We start from the raw sequence: 17,427 nt of genomic DNA on the forward strand, positions 1-17,427 counted from the left end.
CAACTAAGAGGTACTTCAAATTTTTCTATAAAAATAATTCTTTGAGAAAGATTTCTATAGAAATAAATATTTGAGAAAATTTTCTGCAGAAATAAATTTTTGAGAAAAGTTTTTATAGAAATATTTTCTTTATATTAACTACACAGCAAGATCTTTTAATTCAATTTTTTATAATTCGTTTTTTTTGATTCTCATCCAAAATTTTAATTCTGCTGCTGAAATGGTGGACATCAGACCTATTACAAGCCCATCTTAAATTCACCGCTTCTGCGACAATTTTGCACCACTTCCGAATCCCAAGAGAACATTTTCACTACTTTTTTGGTGACGCTTGTTTTGTTGGGAAAATTTTGACCAAATTTTGTATAGAAATAAAATTTTGAGAACATTTTGTATAAAAATAAATTTGTGACAAAATTTTCTACAGAAATAAAATTTTAACCAAATTTTCTATAGAAATAAAATTTTGACAAAATTTTCTATAGAAATAAAAAATTGTTGCTATTGGAGGGATCATTCACTCATTCGAAGAAAAAAATTTTTTCATACTATCCACAAAATTTTCATCAAAAACTTAAAATATGTAGATTGGGGTAACATTTTCTTTAAATTTTGCTAGATTATTTTTGGCACGAGTTGCAACCGCGGTTAATGTCCCCGTTCGGGAACAAATGTACCAGTATACCATGTACTTCTTAGGCAGACAAAACAGTGGTAAGGAGGGATGATCGCGCCACTCGAGCTTGGAAATCGGAAGCTTTTTGTACCACTCGCTCTTGTTGGTTTACAGCGATATTTTATGCACAGTATGTGATGATATTGTAAAATCAATTATGTAAAGAGTTTATATTTGCCTATTAATGTCGGTACTAGAGGTGTGTGCGTGACTGAAATTTCATTCACGCACATTCACGAACCAAAATGTTTATTCACGCACGCTCACGCACGATACGTGTGGTAGCCAATCCCATTCACGCACATTCACGAAATGAAAACCAGTATTCACCAGTACTCAGTACGCACGAACTACATTTGAAGACTCACACTCACGCACGATTCACGACAATTCACGTGATTTACGACAAATTCACGAGACTCACGATATTTTCCAAACGGAAATCAGCAAAGGTAACAAAATTCAAAAATAGAATATAGTTCGAGATTTTTTCGATTTTTTTGATTGTTTTCGTGAGCGTGATTTTGCAGAAATTTTATTCACGCACACTCACGAACCGATTTTATTTCTCAGCGTGCGCTCACGCACGACATATTCATTTTAGTCCCATTCACGCACATTCCTCGAGAGTTCCTTCAAATTTTGTTCACTACTCACGTTATTCACGCGTGTCACGAAAACTTCGTGTCATGCGCACACCTCTAGTGGTTACTATGTTCGATTTCCGCGTCAAAAACTAGCTTCTTTCCGCGGTTTCGTTTTTGAAACAATTAAGACAAAATGTTACGTAGCCAATGCTTTAAATCTTTTCCTTCCATGATTTGACAGGATTGGATAAAATATAATTATCTTCATATATATTTTTGCAATTCTAATTTAGTATTTGATGGAAACGGTGGGTACTACACCGTGTGATTCGATTTGGTTTCGAAAGGGAAACACACCACGCGATAACATCCTGGTGATCGGAAGCAGTGACATTCTAGCGAAATATCAAAAAATAAATTTCGAAATGTGTGTAGGGATATATGCACAGATAGAAAAATATGTTTTAATAGGTTCCAATGTAAACATAATGTGTCGCGGGCAGAATTTTGTGATCACAATATTTTCAATTCAATTACGACCAAATCCGACATAAATATATATGACAGCTAAAGGGTGATACGGTCAAAATTTGGTCAAGGGAAAACGCGTGTAAATCGTTGAAATCGTTTATTTAAAAAATCAAATTAAATTTTATTTTCAAGTTCAATTAGTATAAAATTCAGGAAAGATATTCAGTTAGGCTTTCGCTTTTCCAAATCCGAATTGCCGGGCCTCACGCTTGACACCTGCCATCAGATTTTGTACAGCCACCTTGTCCACCTTCTTCGCCGCAGAAAGCCAGTTTGCCTTGAACTGCTGCTCGTCCTTAGCAGTTTTTTGATCTTCTTTAGGTTCCGCTTGACAATAGCCCAGTATTTCTCAATTGGGCGGAGCTCTGGCGTGTTGGGAGGGTTCTTGTCCTTGGGAAACACCTGCACGTTGTTGGCGGCGTACCACTCCATGGCCTTTTTACCGTAATGGCAAGATGCCAAATCCGGCCAAAACAGTACGGAACAACCGTGTTTCTTCAGGAAAGGCAACAGACGTTTATTCAAACACTCTTTCACGTAAATTTCTTGGTTGACAGCCCCGGAAGCTATGAAAATGCTGCTTTTCAAGCCTCAGGTACAGATGGCTTGCCAAACCAGATATTTCTTTGCGAACTTTGACAGTTTTATGTGCTTGAAAATATCTGCTACCTTTCCCCTTCATTTTGCCGTATAAAACTCCTGTCCAGGAAGCTGCTTGTAGTCGGCTTTGACGTAGGTTTCGTCGTCCATTACCACGCAGTCAAACTTCGTCAGCATCGTTGTGTACAGCCTCCGGGATCGCGCTTTGGCCGTCGTAATTTGTTTATCATCGCGATTTGGAGTCACTACCTTCTTGTAAGTCGATAGTCCTGCTCGTTTTTTGGCTCGATGCACGGTTGTAGACGATACACCCAGCTTATTTGCGGCATCTCGGAGAGAGAGGTTAGGGTTTCGCTTGAAACTACCGGCAACTCTCTTTGTCGTCTCAGCGGCTTCCGGTTTTCGATTTCCCCCCGATCCAGACTTCCTGGCTGTCGACAAATGTTCCCCAAACACTTTAATTACATTTGTAACGGTTGATTTGGCAACTTTTAGCGATTTTGCCAGCTTTGCGTGCGAGTAGCTCGGATTTTCGCGATGCGCGAGCAAAATTTGTATACGCTGCTCTTCTTGCTTGGACGGCATTTTGACAACTGAAGAGTGAATTCCAAAATCAAAATAGGAGCAATATTCTACACACACACCTTCAAAATGAGGGGTGTTCAGGTTTTTTCAAATGCAAAATTTAAAGAAATACGTCAAGTTTATATTGACCAAATTTTGACCGTATCACCCTTTATACCTGAAACTGAATCGATTTTTCCAAAATGAACAGATATTGGAGAGAGATCACCGATGAAAACAAAAGTTAGGCGCTAAAGAACCAAGCAGTACATTTATTTGCACAAAAGTGGTCGCTTTGAGAATTTGGTTTTCTCCGATGAGAATCCAGAACTGAAGCGCTGCCAATAGTAATAGGCCGCCGCGCAGTGGTTCCAAATCGCTTTTTTGGAAATAATTCTGCAACTTCTGAACGGATAAAGATATCAGCATAATTTGTGTGTAAAAGCTGCGGTGTTTTCCTCTAAGTTCGCAAATTTGTGGCTTCCTAGGGGATCACGGGCTGACCTGTAAGCGTTGAAAGTCGGTCACCTCTGGGGGTATGAAATTTTGTTTTACCTGTCAACTCCGCAATTTTGAACCGATTTCGATGATTTTGCAGGGTAGAACTTGTAATTGCGTGTGCAATTATCTTTCACCGTTCGCAAGATATGGGCCCAACAATTTATTTTTTTGCAAAAGTTTTACAAAGTGGGTCAGTATTTTGAACCTAGAAGTTTCGTTTTTGAATGGATTCGTAATTTTTCTTCTTAACTGCATTCCCTATAAAAAATATGTACCTATGTGCTTTAGATTAAAAGTTGTAAAGTCCACAAATTAAATTTTCAAAAAAAAAATATCGCATTTTGACAATTTTTTTTTGAAAAAAGGCACATACATTCTTTCTGTCGTAAAATTTTTTTTATAGATATCTCCCAATCATTTTTATACCCTCCACCATAGGATACCCCCAATCCTTAATTTTGTCATTCCGTTTGTGACACATCGAAATATTGCTCTAAGACCCCATAAAGAATATATATTCTGGGTCGTGGTGAAATTCTGAGTTGATCTGAGCATGTCCGTCCGTCCGTCTGTTGAAATCACGCTAACTTCCGAACGGTCCCCTTTCACGTATAGCCCCCATATAAACGGACCTTCAGATTTGGCTTGCGAATCCTCTAAGAGAAGCAAATTTCATCCGATCCTGCTGAAATTTGGTATATGGTGTTAGTATATGGTCACTATCAACCATGCAAAAATTGGTCTACATCGGTCCATAATTATATATAGCCCCCATATAAACCGATCCCCAGATTTGGCTTGCGAAGCCTATAAGAGAAGCAAATTTCATCCGAACCGGCTGAAATTTGGTACTTGGTGTAAGTACAGTAAACGGGCTGAAATTTGGTACATGGTGTAATGACCATGCAAAAATTGGTCCACATCGGTCCATAATTATATATAGCCCCCATATAAACCGATCACCAGATTTGACCTCCGGGGCCTCTTGGAAGACCAAAATTCATCTGATTCAGTTCAAATTTGATACGTGGTGTTAATATATGGCCTCAAACACCCATGCAAGAATTGGTCGAAATAGGTCCATAATTATATATAGGCCTCATATAAACCGATCCCCAGATTTGACCTCCGGAGCCCCTTGGAAGAGCAAAATTTATCTGATTCGGTTGAAATTTGGTACGTGATGTAAGTATATTGTATCCAACAATCATGCAGGAATTGGTTCATACCAGTCCATAAATATATATAGCTCCCATATAAACCGATCTCCAGATTTGACCTCCGGTCAGTGGTGCCAACTGTTTTGGGTTTAAAATCGTCAATTTTTAAAATATTTTTCGTCAACTCGCCACATAAAATTCGTCGAAAAATCGTCACCCATGAAATAGTCGAAAACAACGATTTGGGAGGAAAATAAACGTTTTATTCAAAATAAAAGCATTGCAAAAGCCATTTTAATTCACTTTTATTATATTCTTCAAACGAATTTAAATCATTTTTAGTTGATCATGTATAATTTTTATTATTATTACAATTTATTTAGCATAACTTGGCTTAACGATTATGAATAAAGTTAATTTAACTAAATTGAGTTTATTACATCGTCAAATTGTCATAACAATTTTTAAAATGAAACACTTGAGTTGAACATTTTCAAAAATCGTCAACTCATAACTACGTTGGTTAAAATCGTCGTCAAATCGTCACAGGTCAAATTCGCCATCAAAAATCGTCAAAATGACGAAAAATCGTCAAAGTTGGCACCGCTGCCTCCGGTGCCTTATGGAGAAGCAAAATTCATCGATCTGGTTGAAATTTGGTACGTGGTGGTAGTATATTTAACAACCATGCCAAAGATGGTCCATATCAATCCATAATCATATATAGTCCCCATATAAACCGATTCAGATATTTGGTTTTGGAACCTCTTGGAGGAGCAAATTTCATCCGAGTCAGTTGAAATTTGGTACATTGTGGTAGTATATGGCCGTTAACAACCATGTCTAACTAGGTCCATATCCGTCTATAGTTATATATAGCCCTCAGATAAATCGATCCCCAATCACACAAAAATTGGTCCATACCAAGTTCATAATTGTATATATTCCCCACATATTTCAATTCTGGCTCTCTACATATCGTGCAAAAAGTCGATATCGATTCGTAATTATTTGTAGACTTACCTAGACATAACTTTATTGTCTAATATATACCACATATGGACTAACTCACAATTTAGAAAACGATGTTAAGAAGTTTTAAGATACCACAACCCAAGTAATACGATTGTGGATGACATTCTTTCGTAGAAGTTTCTACGCAATCCATGGTGGAGGGTACATAAGATTCTGCCTGGCCAGTAAACACACAGAAAAAAATTTCCGTAGTTAAACTAACGCTAAATTTAACTTATTTTTATTGTAGAAAAATTATTTGTTAGTAGTTAAATTTTATTACTTTTTGCGAAATTTTCCACAGCCCAATGAAATTAAAAAAATTAAGTATGTCTCAAATATTTTATGAACTAAACGTGAGTATAAAGTTCGATGACCGTACACATAAGTTCAATATGAACTAAAGCAAATGAAAATTTTCGTACGATTCCCAAAAATAGTAAGAATGAACTACTGTATGGTTAAAATGTGCATGATTTGGAGCTAATAATTTTCTTCTTAACTTTTAGTTAATATTTTCTTCTATAAGAAGTTGTAATTTCGTGAACTGTAGTTAAAAAGTACAACAGGACATTAAATTTTCCAGGTTTTAACAACGCTTTGGGGAAATCTCAAAATGTGTAGCAAAATTTAGTTCAATTTTCGTACGAGTTAGTTTATTCTTCCTATAAAACAGTTTATTTTTTTTTCGGTGCAGCTGAGAAATATGCAAATTACAAAAAAAAAAATTTTTTCTATATATGTCCCCACTTTGGGGATTTTTTATACCAATTTCGGGAATGGTATATTCAGCAGTATTTCTTAAAACAATTTTCCGTGCAAAAATCAATAAAAATTGTAATGATATCACAATTAGTTCAAAAGTTATTAAGGTTTCAATTCATATTTTTACTTCCCAAAAAAATCGAAATTTTTTAAAAAATTGCCCGTGCCCCAAAAACTTCAAATTTTCGCATTTTTTTTTTGTTCTTTTCAATTGCATGGGAATAAAGATCTCTCAAATACCTTTCCAATGATGTATTGTATTTAGACCCGTGCTTAGCCAAATACGCCAAAAGCTTGTACTAAACGTCACTAACTCGGGTAAAATAAGGCATGTCTGCAAATGTACTTTTGTATGGGGGCTATAACTAAATCTGAACCAATTTAAATCAAACTCAGCACACTTGACGATATTATCAAATATACTCCTTGTGCAAAATTTGATTTGAACCGATTTCAACCAAACTCGGCTTGCGTAGCTAGAATGTTAATTATTCTACCTGTGCAAAATTTCAAGTAAATCGGAGTAAAACTGTGGTCTCAGAGTGAAAATTTAGTTTCCTGTGGCCATGTAAGTGTATATTGGACAATATATATGTATATGTGGGAGCTATCTAAATCTGAACCGATTTCCACCAAATTTTGAACACTTGACTGTACTACTAATTAGACTCCTCGTGCAAAATTTCGAGAACATTTAGGCAAAACTCTGGCTTCTGCAGCAACACCGGATTTTTCCAATATTTTATATGGCCCCCGATTTGTCAAGTTCTACCCAGCAAAGAAAAAATCATGGAAATCGGTTCAAAATTGCGGAGTTGAGAGCTAAATCAAAATTTCATACCCCCCGAGGTGACCAACTTTCAATGCCTACAGGTCAGCTGGGTCCACGGGCAGACAGGGACAAATTAGCAAACTTAGAGGGAAAACACCGCAGCTTTCACACACAGAAAAAATTATCTTGATATCTTTATCCGTTCAAAAGTTGCACAATTACTTCAAAAAAAAAAAAGAGGTTTGGAACCACTGTGCGCCGTAACGGCCGATTGTCGCTCCCCGCTCGAAACGAAATACATGTTGAATCTTATCCGGAAAACGTCCCTACAAATACACTATTAAAGCCATGGATATTCCAACATGACACGATCGAACTCAGCACATGTCAGCTAAGAATAGCATACAAAGGACGTTTTTCGTTTCATATTTTCGTATAAAAATATGGTCGTTTAAATTGGTAACGTTTCTTCATCGCAATGTAAAAGCAATGATGGAAAAATTAACTAGAAACCAATTAAATGAATATACTGGAAGTTTTTATGCACAATAATATAACTGACGCTAATTGTCTTAAATTTATACATAAAGTTTAGCTTTCCATTTAGTGGGTGTGCTTTTACTGCAAAACAGTATTCCAATAAGAAAATAAAAAACAAAGAATCTACAAGTATTTCATTTTTATAAATATTGATGATTTTTTGGTTTTGCTTTAAATTTCATACCTTTAGCTTTTTATTGTAGACGTCATCCCAATTCAGTTCCTTAAACCATCGATGCCTCTTCACGTCATCAGCCCCATTCTAAAAAGATAAAATGAAACAGAAATAAAATTAATTTCATTGTGGTTGTATGTGTGTGTACGTATGTGTGCAGAAGTGAGAAAAGAAATTAAGGACGGGAATGGAAAAGAAAATATTATTCTATTTTCGGTTGCCGCAACCATCATTAATTTTTCAACCTGACATGTGAAAGATTTTACCAACGATCAAACTTAATAAGATCCATATGAACAAGTTGATTGATGAATTAACAATGAATAATTATTAAATTTATTTGTTTTACACTGGAAAAAGTCGAATCTTGGGGGAAAGATTTTGAATTATTTTAAGATTGATTCCGTGATTACCAAGCAGCCTTTCTGATTTATTTACCCGAGGAGCCGGTTTGGCGTTTTAGATATAGGTCTCATACATTAAAATTTTCACCATAGAAGTGAAATTAAAACAAGTATATACAGCAGTAAGTGCGGCCGGGCCGAATCTTAAATACCCACCCCCATGAATCAAATATTAGGGTTTCCTTTGAAATTTCAGGTGGGTTTGAGGACAGATCAAGCAGAGCAGTTCAACCAGTACACTTCCTGCAGATAAATTTAAAGATTTGAAGACTATATCAGATTCTCGATTTATAAGAACCATTTTTGTTTGAGTTTTAGAGGAATCATTAACATCTCTTGTAAGTGTGCAAGAAAATTATTAAATAACGTCTTGATTTGAAATCTTAAATCTGTAGATTTTCACCCGAAAAGTAAAATGTGGAAATTTTACATTGAAGCAATTACAAGCAATTTTCATGATCAGTGCGCCTTCTATACCCTCAAGAAGTGAAATCGGTATATATGGAGGCATTATCAAATTGACCGATAAAAACTTAATCCGATACACGTTTTTGTGAGCCTAAAATACCAGAATATTTACAATTTCAGGCAAATCGGATAAAAACTACGGCTTCTACAAACCCAAGGTGTTAAATCGGGAGATCGTTCTTATGGGGGCTACACTAAAATATGGACTGATACTCACTGTTTTCAGCACACCTCTTTATGGCCCGAAAATATCTCTAGATTTCCAATTTCAGGCAAATTGGATAAAAACTACGGTTTCTATAAGACCAAGACCCCAAATCGGGAGGTTGGTTTATATGGGGACCATACCAAAACATGGACCGATGCTCACCATTTTTGGCACATCTCTTTATGGTTCTAAAATACCTCTAGATTTCGAATTTCAGGTAAATTGAATAAAAACTGCGGATTCTAGAAGCCCAAGAAGTAAAATCGGGAGATCGGTCTATATGGGGGCTATACCAAAACATGACCCGATACTCACAATTTTTGGCACACCTATTTATGGTTCGAAAATATCTCCAGATTTCCAATTTCAGGCAAATTGGATAAAAACTACGGTTTCTATAAACCCAAGAAGTAAAATCGGGAGATCGGTCTATATAGGGGTTATGGTTATATCGTCTTAGAATTTCTCCCTGATCAAGAATATATATACTTTCGATATTTCGATGTGTTACAAACAGAATGACAAACTTATTATACCCCCGTCACCATTCTATGGTGGTGGGTAGAGGTGTGCGCGTGACACGATATTCTCGTGACACGCGTTATTCACGCGTGAATCACGTGAGTCGTGAACAAAATCCAAAGCAACTCTCGTGAATGTGCGTGAATGGGACTAAAATAAATATGTCGTGCGTGAGCGTGCGTGAGAAATAAAGTCGGTTCGTGAATAAAATTTCTGCAAAATCATGCTCACGAAAAAAACTCAAGATTTAATCCATACTCGTATGTTAACTGAAATTAATTTATCTCTTGAACTATATTTTATTTTTGAATTTTGTTACCTCTGCTGATTTCCGCTTGGAAAATGTCGTGAGTCTCGTGAATCACGTGAATTGTCATGAACCGTGTGTGAGCGTGCGTGAATACTGACTTTCATTTCGTGATTGTGCGTGAGTGGGATTGGCTACCACACGAACCGTGCGTGAGCGCGCGTGAATAAACATTTTGCTTCGTGAATGTGCGTGAGTGTGAGTTAAATTTCAGTCACGCGCACACCTCTAGTGGTGGGTATAAAAATAACTTAACGTTTAATAATAACTTGATTCAGATTTGGATTAGAGGTGTTAACCTGGCACGAAATTGTCTGGACTTACAAACATTTTCAAGCGTCAGTCTTGAGTCGAGCTGATGCTAACGTTATGAGTGTGTGTGTGAGCTTGATTAACCAACCAAATGTCATGTGTGAGCATGAGTCACGAAAATAATCTCTTCGTGAGTGGGCTCGAGTAACCTTAGAAATTGGTTAAAAATATGCTCACGAAAATAATACCGCTCACGAACATAATAACGCTTACGAGTCGAATTCGCTTTCAATTAGAGGTGTGCACGTGACACGAAATTGTCGAGACTCATGGCAACGGCGTGAGTTTGCGTGAGCGTGATTAATAAAACAAATTTCGTACGTGAGTCACGAAACTAATATCTTCGTGAGTGTGCGTGAGTAAAGAATTACGCTCACGAAAATAATCCTGCTCACCAACATAAAACGTTTAAGAGTTAAACTCATTTACAATTTTAGTTATACCTGGGATGTTAAGAGTGTAGTAACGCTCTCGATTTGAATAATGCTCATGATTTCAGAGGCGTCGCTAAGGTAAATTACTCATTAAACTATTCGTGAGTCACAATATTTTTCGTGAATCACGATATTTTTCGTGAGTCACGATATTTTTCGAGTATACTATTACTCACGTGCACACCTCTACTTTCAATTTTAGTGACACCTATGATGTTAGGTTAGGTTAGGTTAAAGTGGTAGCCTGATTAAGATTCAGGCTCACTTAGACTATTCAGTCCATTGTGATACACCTATGATGTTAAGAGTTTATTAACGCTCTCGATGTTAATTTTTCTCACGTTTTCATTTAGGCTCAACCAGCGGTGCCAACTCTGATGATTTTTCGAAATTTTGATGATTTTTGATGGTAAACTTGGCCTGTGACGATTTGACGATGATTATAAGCAACGTAGTTATGAGTTGACGATTTTTTGAAAATGTTTGACTCAAGTTTTTCCGTTTAACATTTTTATGACGATTTAACGATTTTTCAAAGTGACGTAGTTATGAGTTGACGATTTTCATAAGTTGTAATGTAAACAAGCATTTCCTAATCTCACTACTATCACCCAGAGAAGGAATATGATCACCTCAAACAGGTTTTAAGAGCAAAATGTTATTTTTGGGGGTGATCTTATTAAAGGGTGATACGGTCAAAATTTGGTCACTATAAACTTGACGTATTTCTTTCAATTTTGCATTTAAAAACCCTGAACACCCCTCATTTTGAAGGTGTGTGTGTGTGTAGAATGTTGCTCCTATTTTGATTTTGGAATTCACTCTTCAGTTGTCAAAATGCCGTCCAAGCAAGAAGAGCAGCGTATCGAAATTTTGCTCGCGCATCGCGAATATCCGAGCTACTCGCACGCAAAGCTGGCAAAATCGCTAAAAGTTGCCAAATCAACCGTTACAAATGTAATTAAAGTGTTTGGGGAACGTTTGTCGACAGCCACGAAGTCTGGATCGGAGGGAAATCGAAAACTGGAAGCCGCTGAGACGACAAAGAGAGTTGCCGGTAGTTTCAAGCGAAACCCTAACCTCTCTCTCCGAGATGCCGCAAATAAGCTGGGTGTATCGTGTACAACCGTGCATCAAGCCAAAAAACGAGCCGGACTATCGACTTACAAGAAGGTAGTGACTCCAAATCGCGATGATAAACAAAATACGACGGCCAAAGCGCGATCCCGGAGGCTGTACACGACGATGCTGACGAAGTTTGACTGTGTGGTAATGGACGACGAAACCTACGTCAAAGCCGACTACAAGCAGCTTCCGGGACAGGAGTTTTATACGGCAAAAGGAAGGGGAAAGGTAGCAGATATTTTCAAGCACATAAAACTGTCAAAGTTCGCAAAGAAATATCTGGTTTGGCAAGCCATCTGTACCTGTGGCTTGAAAAGCAGCATTTTCATAGCTTCCGGGACTGTCAACCAAGAAATTTACGTGAAAGAGTGTTTGAATAAACGTCTGCTGCCTTTCCTGAAGAAACACGGTTGTTCCGTACTGTTTTGGACGGATTTGGCATCTTGCCATTACGGTAAAAAGGCCATGGAGTGGTACGCCGCCAACAACGTGCAGGTGGTTCCCAAGGACAAGAACCCTCCCAACACGCCAGAGCTCCGCCCAATTGAGAAATACTGGGCTATTGTCAAGCGGAACCTAAAGAAGACCCAAAAAACTGCTAAGGACGAGCAGCAGTTCAAGGCAAACTGGCTTTCTGCGAAGAAGGTGGACAAGGTGGCTGTACAAAATCTGATGGCAGGTGTCAAGCGTGAGGCCCGGCAATTCGGATTTGGAAAAGCGAAAGCCTAACTGAATATTTTTCCTGAATTTTATACTAATTGAACTTGAAAATGAAATTTAATTAGATTTTTTAAATAAACGATTTCACCGATTTACACGCGATTTGCCTTGACCAAATATTGACCGTATCACCCTTTATGTTTAGTTAAATTCACTTTATTCATTACCGATAAGTAATGTCTACACTAGTATAAAAAGTTTCGTTATATTAACGAAATGTGTCTTTAAAAGTCAGCCAATGAAACAAATTCGTTAATACAACGAAATTTTTCGTTATTATAACGAATTTTCTGTAAATCAACGTAACGTTTCGTACTATTAACGAATATTTTCATTCTATTAATGAAATTGTTTCGTTATATCAATGAAAATTTTTCGTCGGCTGGATTTCAATGAAATTTTCTTTGTGTGTACAACTAGTAGTAATTATAAAAATTATACATGAGCAAGTAATAAGGATTTAAATTCGCTTGGAGAATAGGAAAATTTTCTGTCAAGAAAAATTTGTTAGCAAATTTAATCGGAACGTCTAGAGCTTAAAATGTAGTCACGAACAAAAATATTGTTTCTTGTTATATCTTAAAAATTAATCTACGTTGAAACTGGAAACTAGATGACTAGAGATTTAAAAAGTATTGTTCATGTAACTAAAATTAATTAAAGCCTTTTTTTATGTTTTTGTTTGAATAAAACTTTTATTTTGCTCCTAAATCTTTGTTTTTAGCTATTTTATGGGTGATGATGTTTTGATGTTTTTTTTTGGGACGAGTTGTTGGCATCACTGGGCCCAACAGGTAAATTACTCTAGGTTGTCTCTATATCTAAAAACGACTACCACATTATTCTCGTCGACGAAGTCTGTCGACTCAACAGAGAATTTTTTCTTCGTCCAGTGGGAACGAACTATTGATAATTTCTAAAGTGACACAACATTTCAAAAGTTGGCACAATAATGCAAAAAAGAGGTAACAAGATGTCATCAATTGAAATCGGTGGCACATTTGTCACTATGGAGGCACAACGATGGAACAGATCACATCTTGTGAATCGCATAAAACGGGGCAATTAGCTTTCTGGTTTTTCGTTTCCTTCTTCAAAAAACATTCAACGACTTAATATAGACTCAGCTACGTACCAATGGTTCCAAGTTGTGATCACTGTTAAATCTGCATACAAAAATAATTTTTTCCTCAGAAACGAAAAATTTTTAATCGACGAAGTTTCCCCTTTTTATTAACATTGTCGAATTTCGATTTTTGCGATAGTTGAAAAGGGATATTCGACTTCTTAATTAATTGTCAGGATTTAAAAGAAAATCATTCATTATCTCAGATCTTCTTATTGAGCTAAAAATTGAATCGAACATCACTCAGTGATAAATCTATATATATATATTGTGGCTCTCTCATGCTAAGAGAAAACCAGTATTTTCGGACATGTTATGTAAAGTTTCATTAATTTTATGAAGGTATCCATGCACATTATTAAAAATATCGTAATTTAATAATATGTATTTACAAAAAAATATATTACGTAAACGTACATCTATTCTATGGAAGAGCCATACATTTTTAAAAATGTACATATTTATGTACAAATTCATATTTTATTTTTTTGTGAGTAGTTCGTAAGAATTCGTGATAAAATACACAAACAACTCTACTTTATAGAAGTGCAAAGTTGTAAGCGAGAGATGAAGCACCCGCTTACCCTAGTGCAACTCAGCTGCGCTAATTTCAGCACCACCATTATTTATATATTTTAAGTACGTTATTTGTACTTAAATATTTATTCTGCACTGCAAATGTTGTGAGGAAAAGTAGTGCCTACAGTGTGGACGCTATAATTTTACTGCTTCCAAATTTACAATTATTTTTTTACTGGGTACCTTAGATCTAAAATCGATTTGCAACAAAAGCAAAAGTCAATTTAGTGAGTATGAAGATTACAAAAGTTCGAGACGTTTATTGACAAAAAGTCGTTTACTCAATTTGCGGTCTTCATGGCACCTAAACGTGGCTTATGAAAACCCTTTAAAAATTCTGATAGTATCGTAGGAGGAGATTCACCATCCATAAAATCCAAACTATTTTTCTTTTTCTTTATATTCGATAATACGCTAAGACCATTTAATTTAAGTTTTGCAAGGAAATTCATTCGTCCTAAAATGATTTCTACATTGGTATGATTGACAGTAATATCTGTGACAAATGGGCCGTCAACTTTTAGTCTTTACACCTCGATAATCCTCCGTCCAAGCGCATCGACTCTTCACGCGCAAAATGAAAATCGTGTATACCTGCTCAATGTTTTTATAAAATTATTTTTATTAAATGGCCACGAAAAAAATGTACATGGTCTTTATGGCCATGTAAAGGTTCTAGACATGTCTATACGTAACCTATAAAAATATGTCTTTCCCTGCAAAAAGTAAAAAAATTGAATGGTCAGGTACATGGTTTTCCCGACCATGTAATGGTCTCAAATTCTATCATTTAAATAATATAACATGTTTGCGGCGTTTGAGAACCACTTAAATGCTTATGCCAGCAAACATTTTTCTCGGTTAAAAAATTCTTTTCACAAAGACAAAATACATGATATTCGCGAAAAATTACCTGCTCCAGATAAGCATTAAATGGATGCAGCAACCATGTCCAATCATGTTTTTCTGTGCATGCTTTCTTATATTTGTTTTTTTCAGTGTAGCATTTGAAACAATTTAGGGATATATAAATGCCTGTCACAATCTTGCAAAAAGACCTGGCTAATTTTTGACAGATATAACAGGTGAAAATTTATGTTTTGTAAGTATTCGAAATGGCCATTATTGTATTTGATGTATATAATGTATGAGTGCAACGAATCGGAACTTAATTTGCGCCGTTCGTACTTATAAACAAAATGGAACAGTGGATCCAATACAATTTAAATTCAGATTATTTATTTAGACTTTCAGGACGAAAAGGGTTTACATCGTTACGTTAATAATCTTACAAGTAAAAAAATACTTTCCTCCGAAACGAAATTTTAGACAAACGAAATTCATCCGATCCGAATTTATTTGCTTGTCTAAAATTTCGTTCCTCAGAAAAGAAAACTCTGCTTTATGTGTGGATCATTTAGTCTGGAAAATTTTGCTTTCTCACCAAACTTATACATACTTGCAGAGAACAGATACATAATTTCCGAAGCAATAACATGGTAACAAACATATTACATGCTCCCCGTGAAAAAGTAATATTATGCTCTTGAAACATGTTTTTATGGTTATAATATTCCTTCTCAGAGTATATCTATTCACATCTTTACATTGAAAAACGGCCGCCCGGTTCCAAAGATTTTGTCTTTACATTAATGATTTTGGTATTGATTCCGAGCCAAGGAAGCGGATAGTTGAAGTGAGAACACACTTAGGACACATTTCTCCTTTAAATTTGAGTTCTGCGTAGAGTGATAAAAAAACCGGTTTTTTGAAAGTCGGATTTTCTCGGTTCTAAAAATCCGGCCCATTTTTTAAAACCGGTGGGCGGTGTTTTAAAAATTAAATAAGCGGCATAACCGGGTTTTTCCCAAAAGTAGCTAAAACGGAAGCGGATAGTTGAAGTGAGAACACACTTAGGACACATTCCTCCTTTAAATTTGAGTTCTGCGTAGAGTGATCAAAAAACCGGTTTTTTGAAAGTCGGGTTTTCTCGGTTCTAAAAAACCGGCCCATTTGTTAAAACCGGTGGCCGGTGTTTTAAAAATTAAATAAGCGGCATAACCGGTCCAACCGGGTTTTTCCCAAAAGTAGCTAAAAACGCATAATTTAATATAAATGGAGGAAAATCACTTCAATGTTTTAATGTAAAAATTAAATTCCTTGGCTGTAATTGCGGTAATAATACCGTAGATAAAAATTAAAATGTTGGATTTTTTGTTGGTTCCATTTGCTTTTTGTATATATAAACCGATCCGCAGATTTGGATTGCGGAGCGTCTAGGCTAATTGAACAAACACGATATGCTTAGGTTAGGTGGCAGCCCGATGTATCAGGCTCACTTAGACTATTCAGTCTATTGTGATATCACATTGGTGAATTTCTCTCTTATGACTGAGTGCTGCCCGATTCCATGTTAAGCTCAATGACAAGGGACCTCCTTTTTATAGCCGAGTCCGAACGGCGTTCCACATTGCAGTGAAACCACTTAGAGAAATTATGAGACCCTCAGAAATGTCACCAGCATTACTGAGGTGGGATAATCCACCGCTGAAAAACTTTTTAGTGTTCGGTCGAAGCAGGAATCGAACCCACGACCTTGTGTATGCAAGGCGGGCATGCTAACCATTGCACCACGATGGCTCCTGATTTGCTTATATTTCATTGAAATATCTCTGGGATTTCTTTAGAAAACCGACGTATTTTATTTCACATCTTGGTATCATAAGGTATCATAGTCCTTTAAAAATGTGTCAACTTAAATTTTCAAATTCAGACCTGACTTCAAGTAGAAACTATGCTATTAACGTCTTTGAAAAAAGTTTTGAAAATCATCTCCTAGTTGTGAACGATTTTTTACTCTATAGTCAAGACACAAAAAGTCAATAAATTTTATTAAGATTTCATTAACTTTGAAGAAGTTTTCTGAATCATTAAAGTCAAGTTGACTTTGGTCAAAGAAAATTTTCCTTCATGTAAATAATATTCCCATTTTTAAATCGAGTCACAAATGCTATATATCAGACAAATGGGTCTTCTATGCTTAGCAAAATTTGCATTCGTATTTTAACGACATGAGATATTTGGCCTCGCGGCAGTATTTTTAGATAAAGCCTTCCAATATGTTCATATTGCCCAAAGACTTTAAACTTAAAAGCTTCTTAGGACTGTTATCCAGTTGTCGATGTCAAGGTATCTAAAAACTTACTAACATATGGAGTCTATATTAGATAAAAAGTCCATTTGAATATCTTTGTATATAACCCAATTTTCTTCTTGATCGGTTTATATGACGGCCACATATGACTATAGACATGCATGCATGGTTGTTAGAGAGGAT

The 17,427-nt window shown here is 36.1% G+C and overlaps 1 protein-coding gene across 6 annotated transcripts in view; it reads right to left on the reverse strand.

Moving 5' to 3' along the window:
• Pka-C3 (Protein kinase, cAMP-dependent, catalytic subunit 3) overlaps positions 1 to 17,427 on the reverse strand; it is a 172,177-nt gene that overhangs the window by 16,443 nt on the left and 138,307 nt on the right. For all 6 annotated transcript variants that reach the window (XM_075303393.1, XM_075303392.1, XM_075303391.1 and 3 more), the window contains one exon: positions 7,895 to 7,972. In XM_075303393.1, the coding sequence (XP_075159508.1) occupies positions 7,895 to 7,972 (78 nt within the window). The remainder of the gene's footprint in view (positions 1 to 7,894; positions 7,973 to 17,427) is intronic.

This window comes from Haematobia irritans, chromosome 4, assembly GCF_050003625.1.
Source record: "Haematobia irritans isolate KBUSLIRL chromosome 4, ASM5000362v1, whole genome shotgun sequence".
NCBI classification, from domain to species: Eukaryota; Metazoa; Arthropoda; class Insecta; order Diptera; family Muscidae; genus Haematobia; species Haematobia irritans.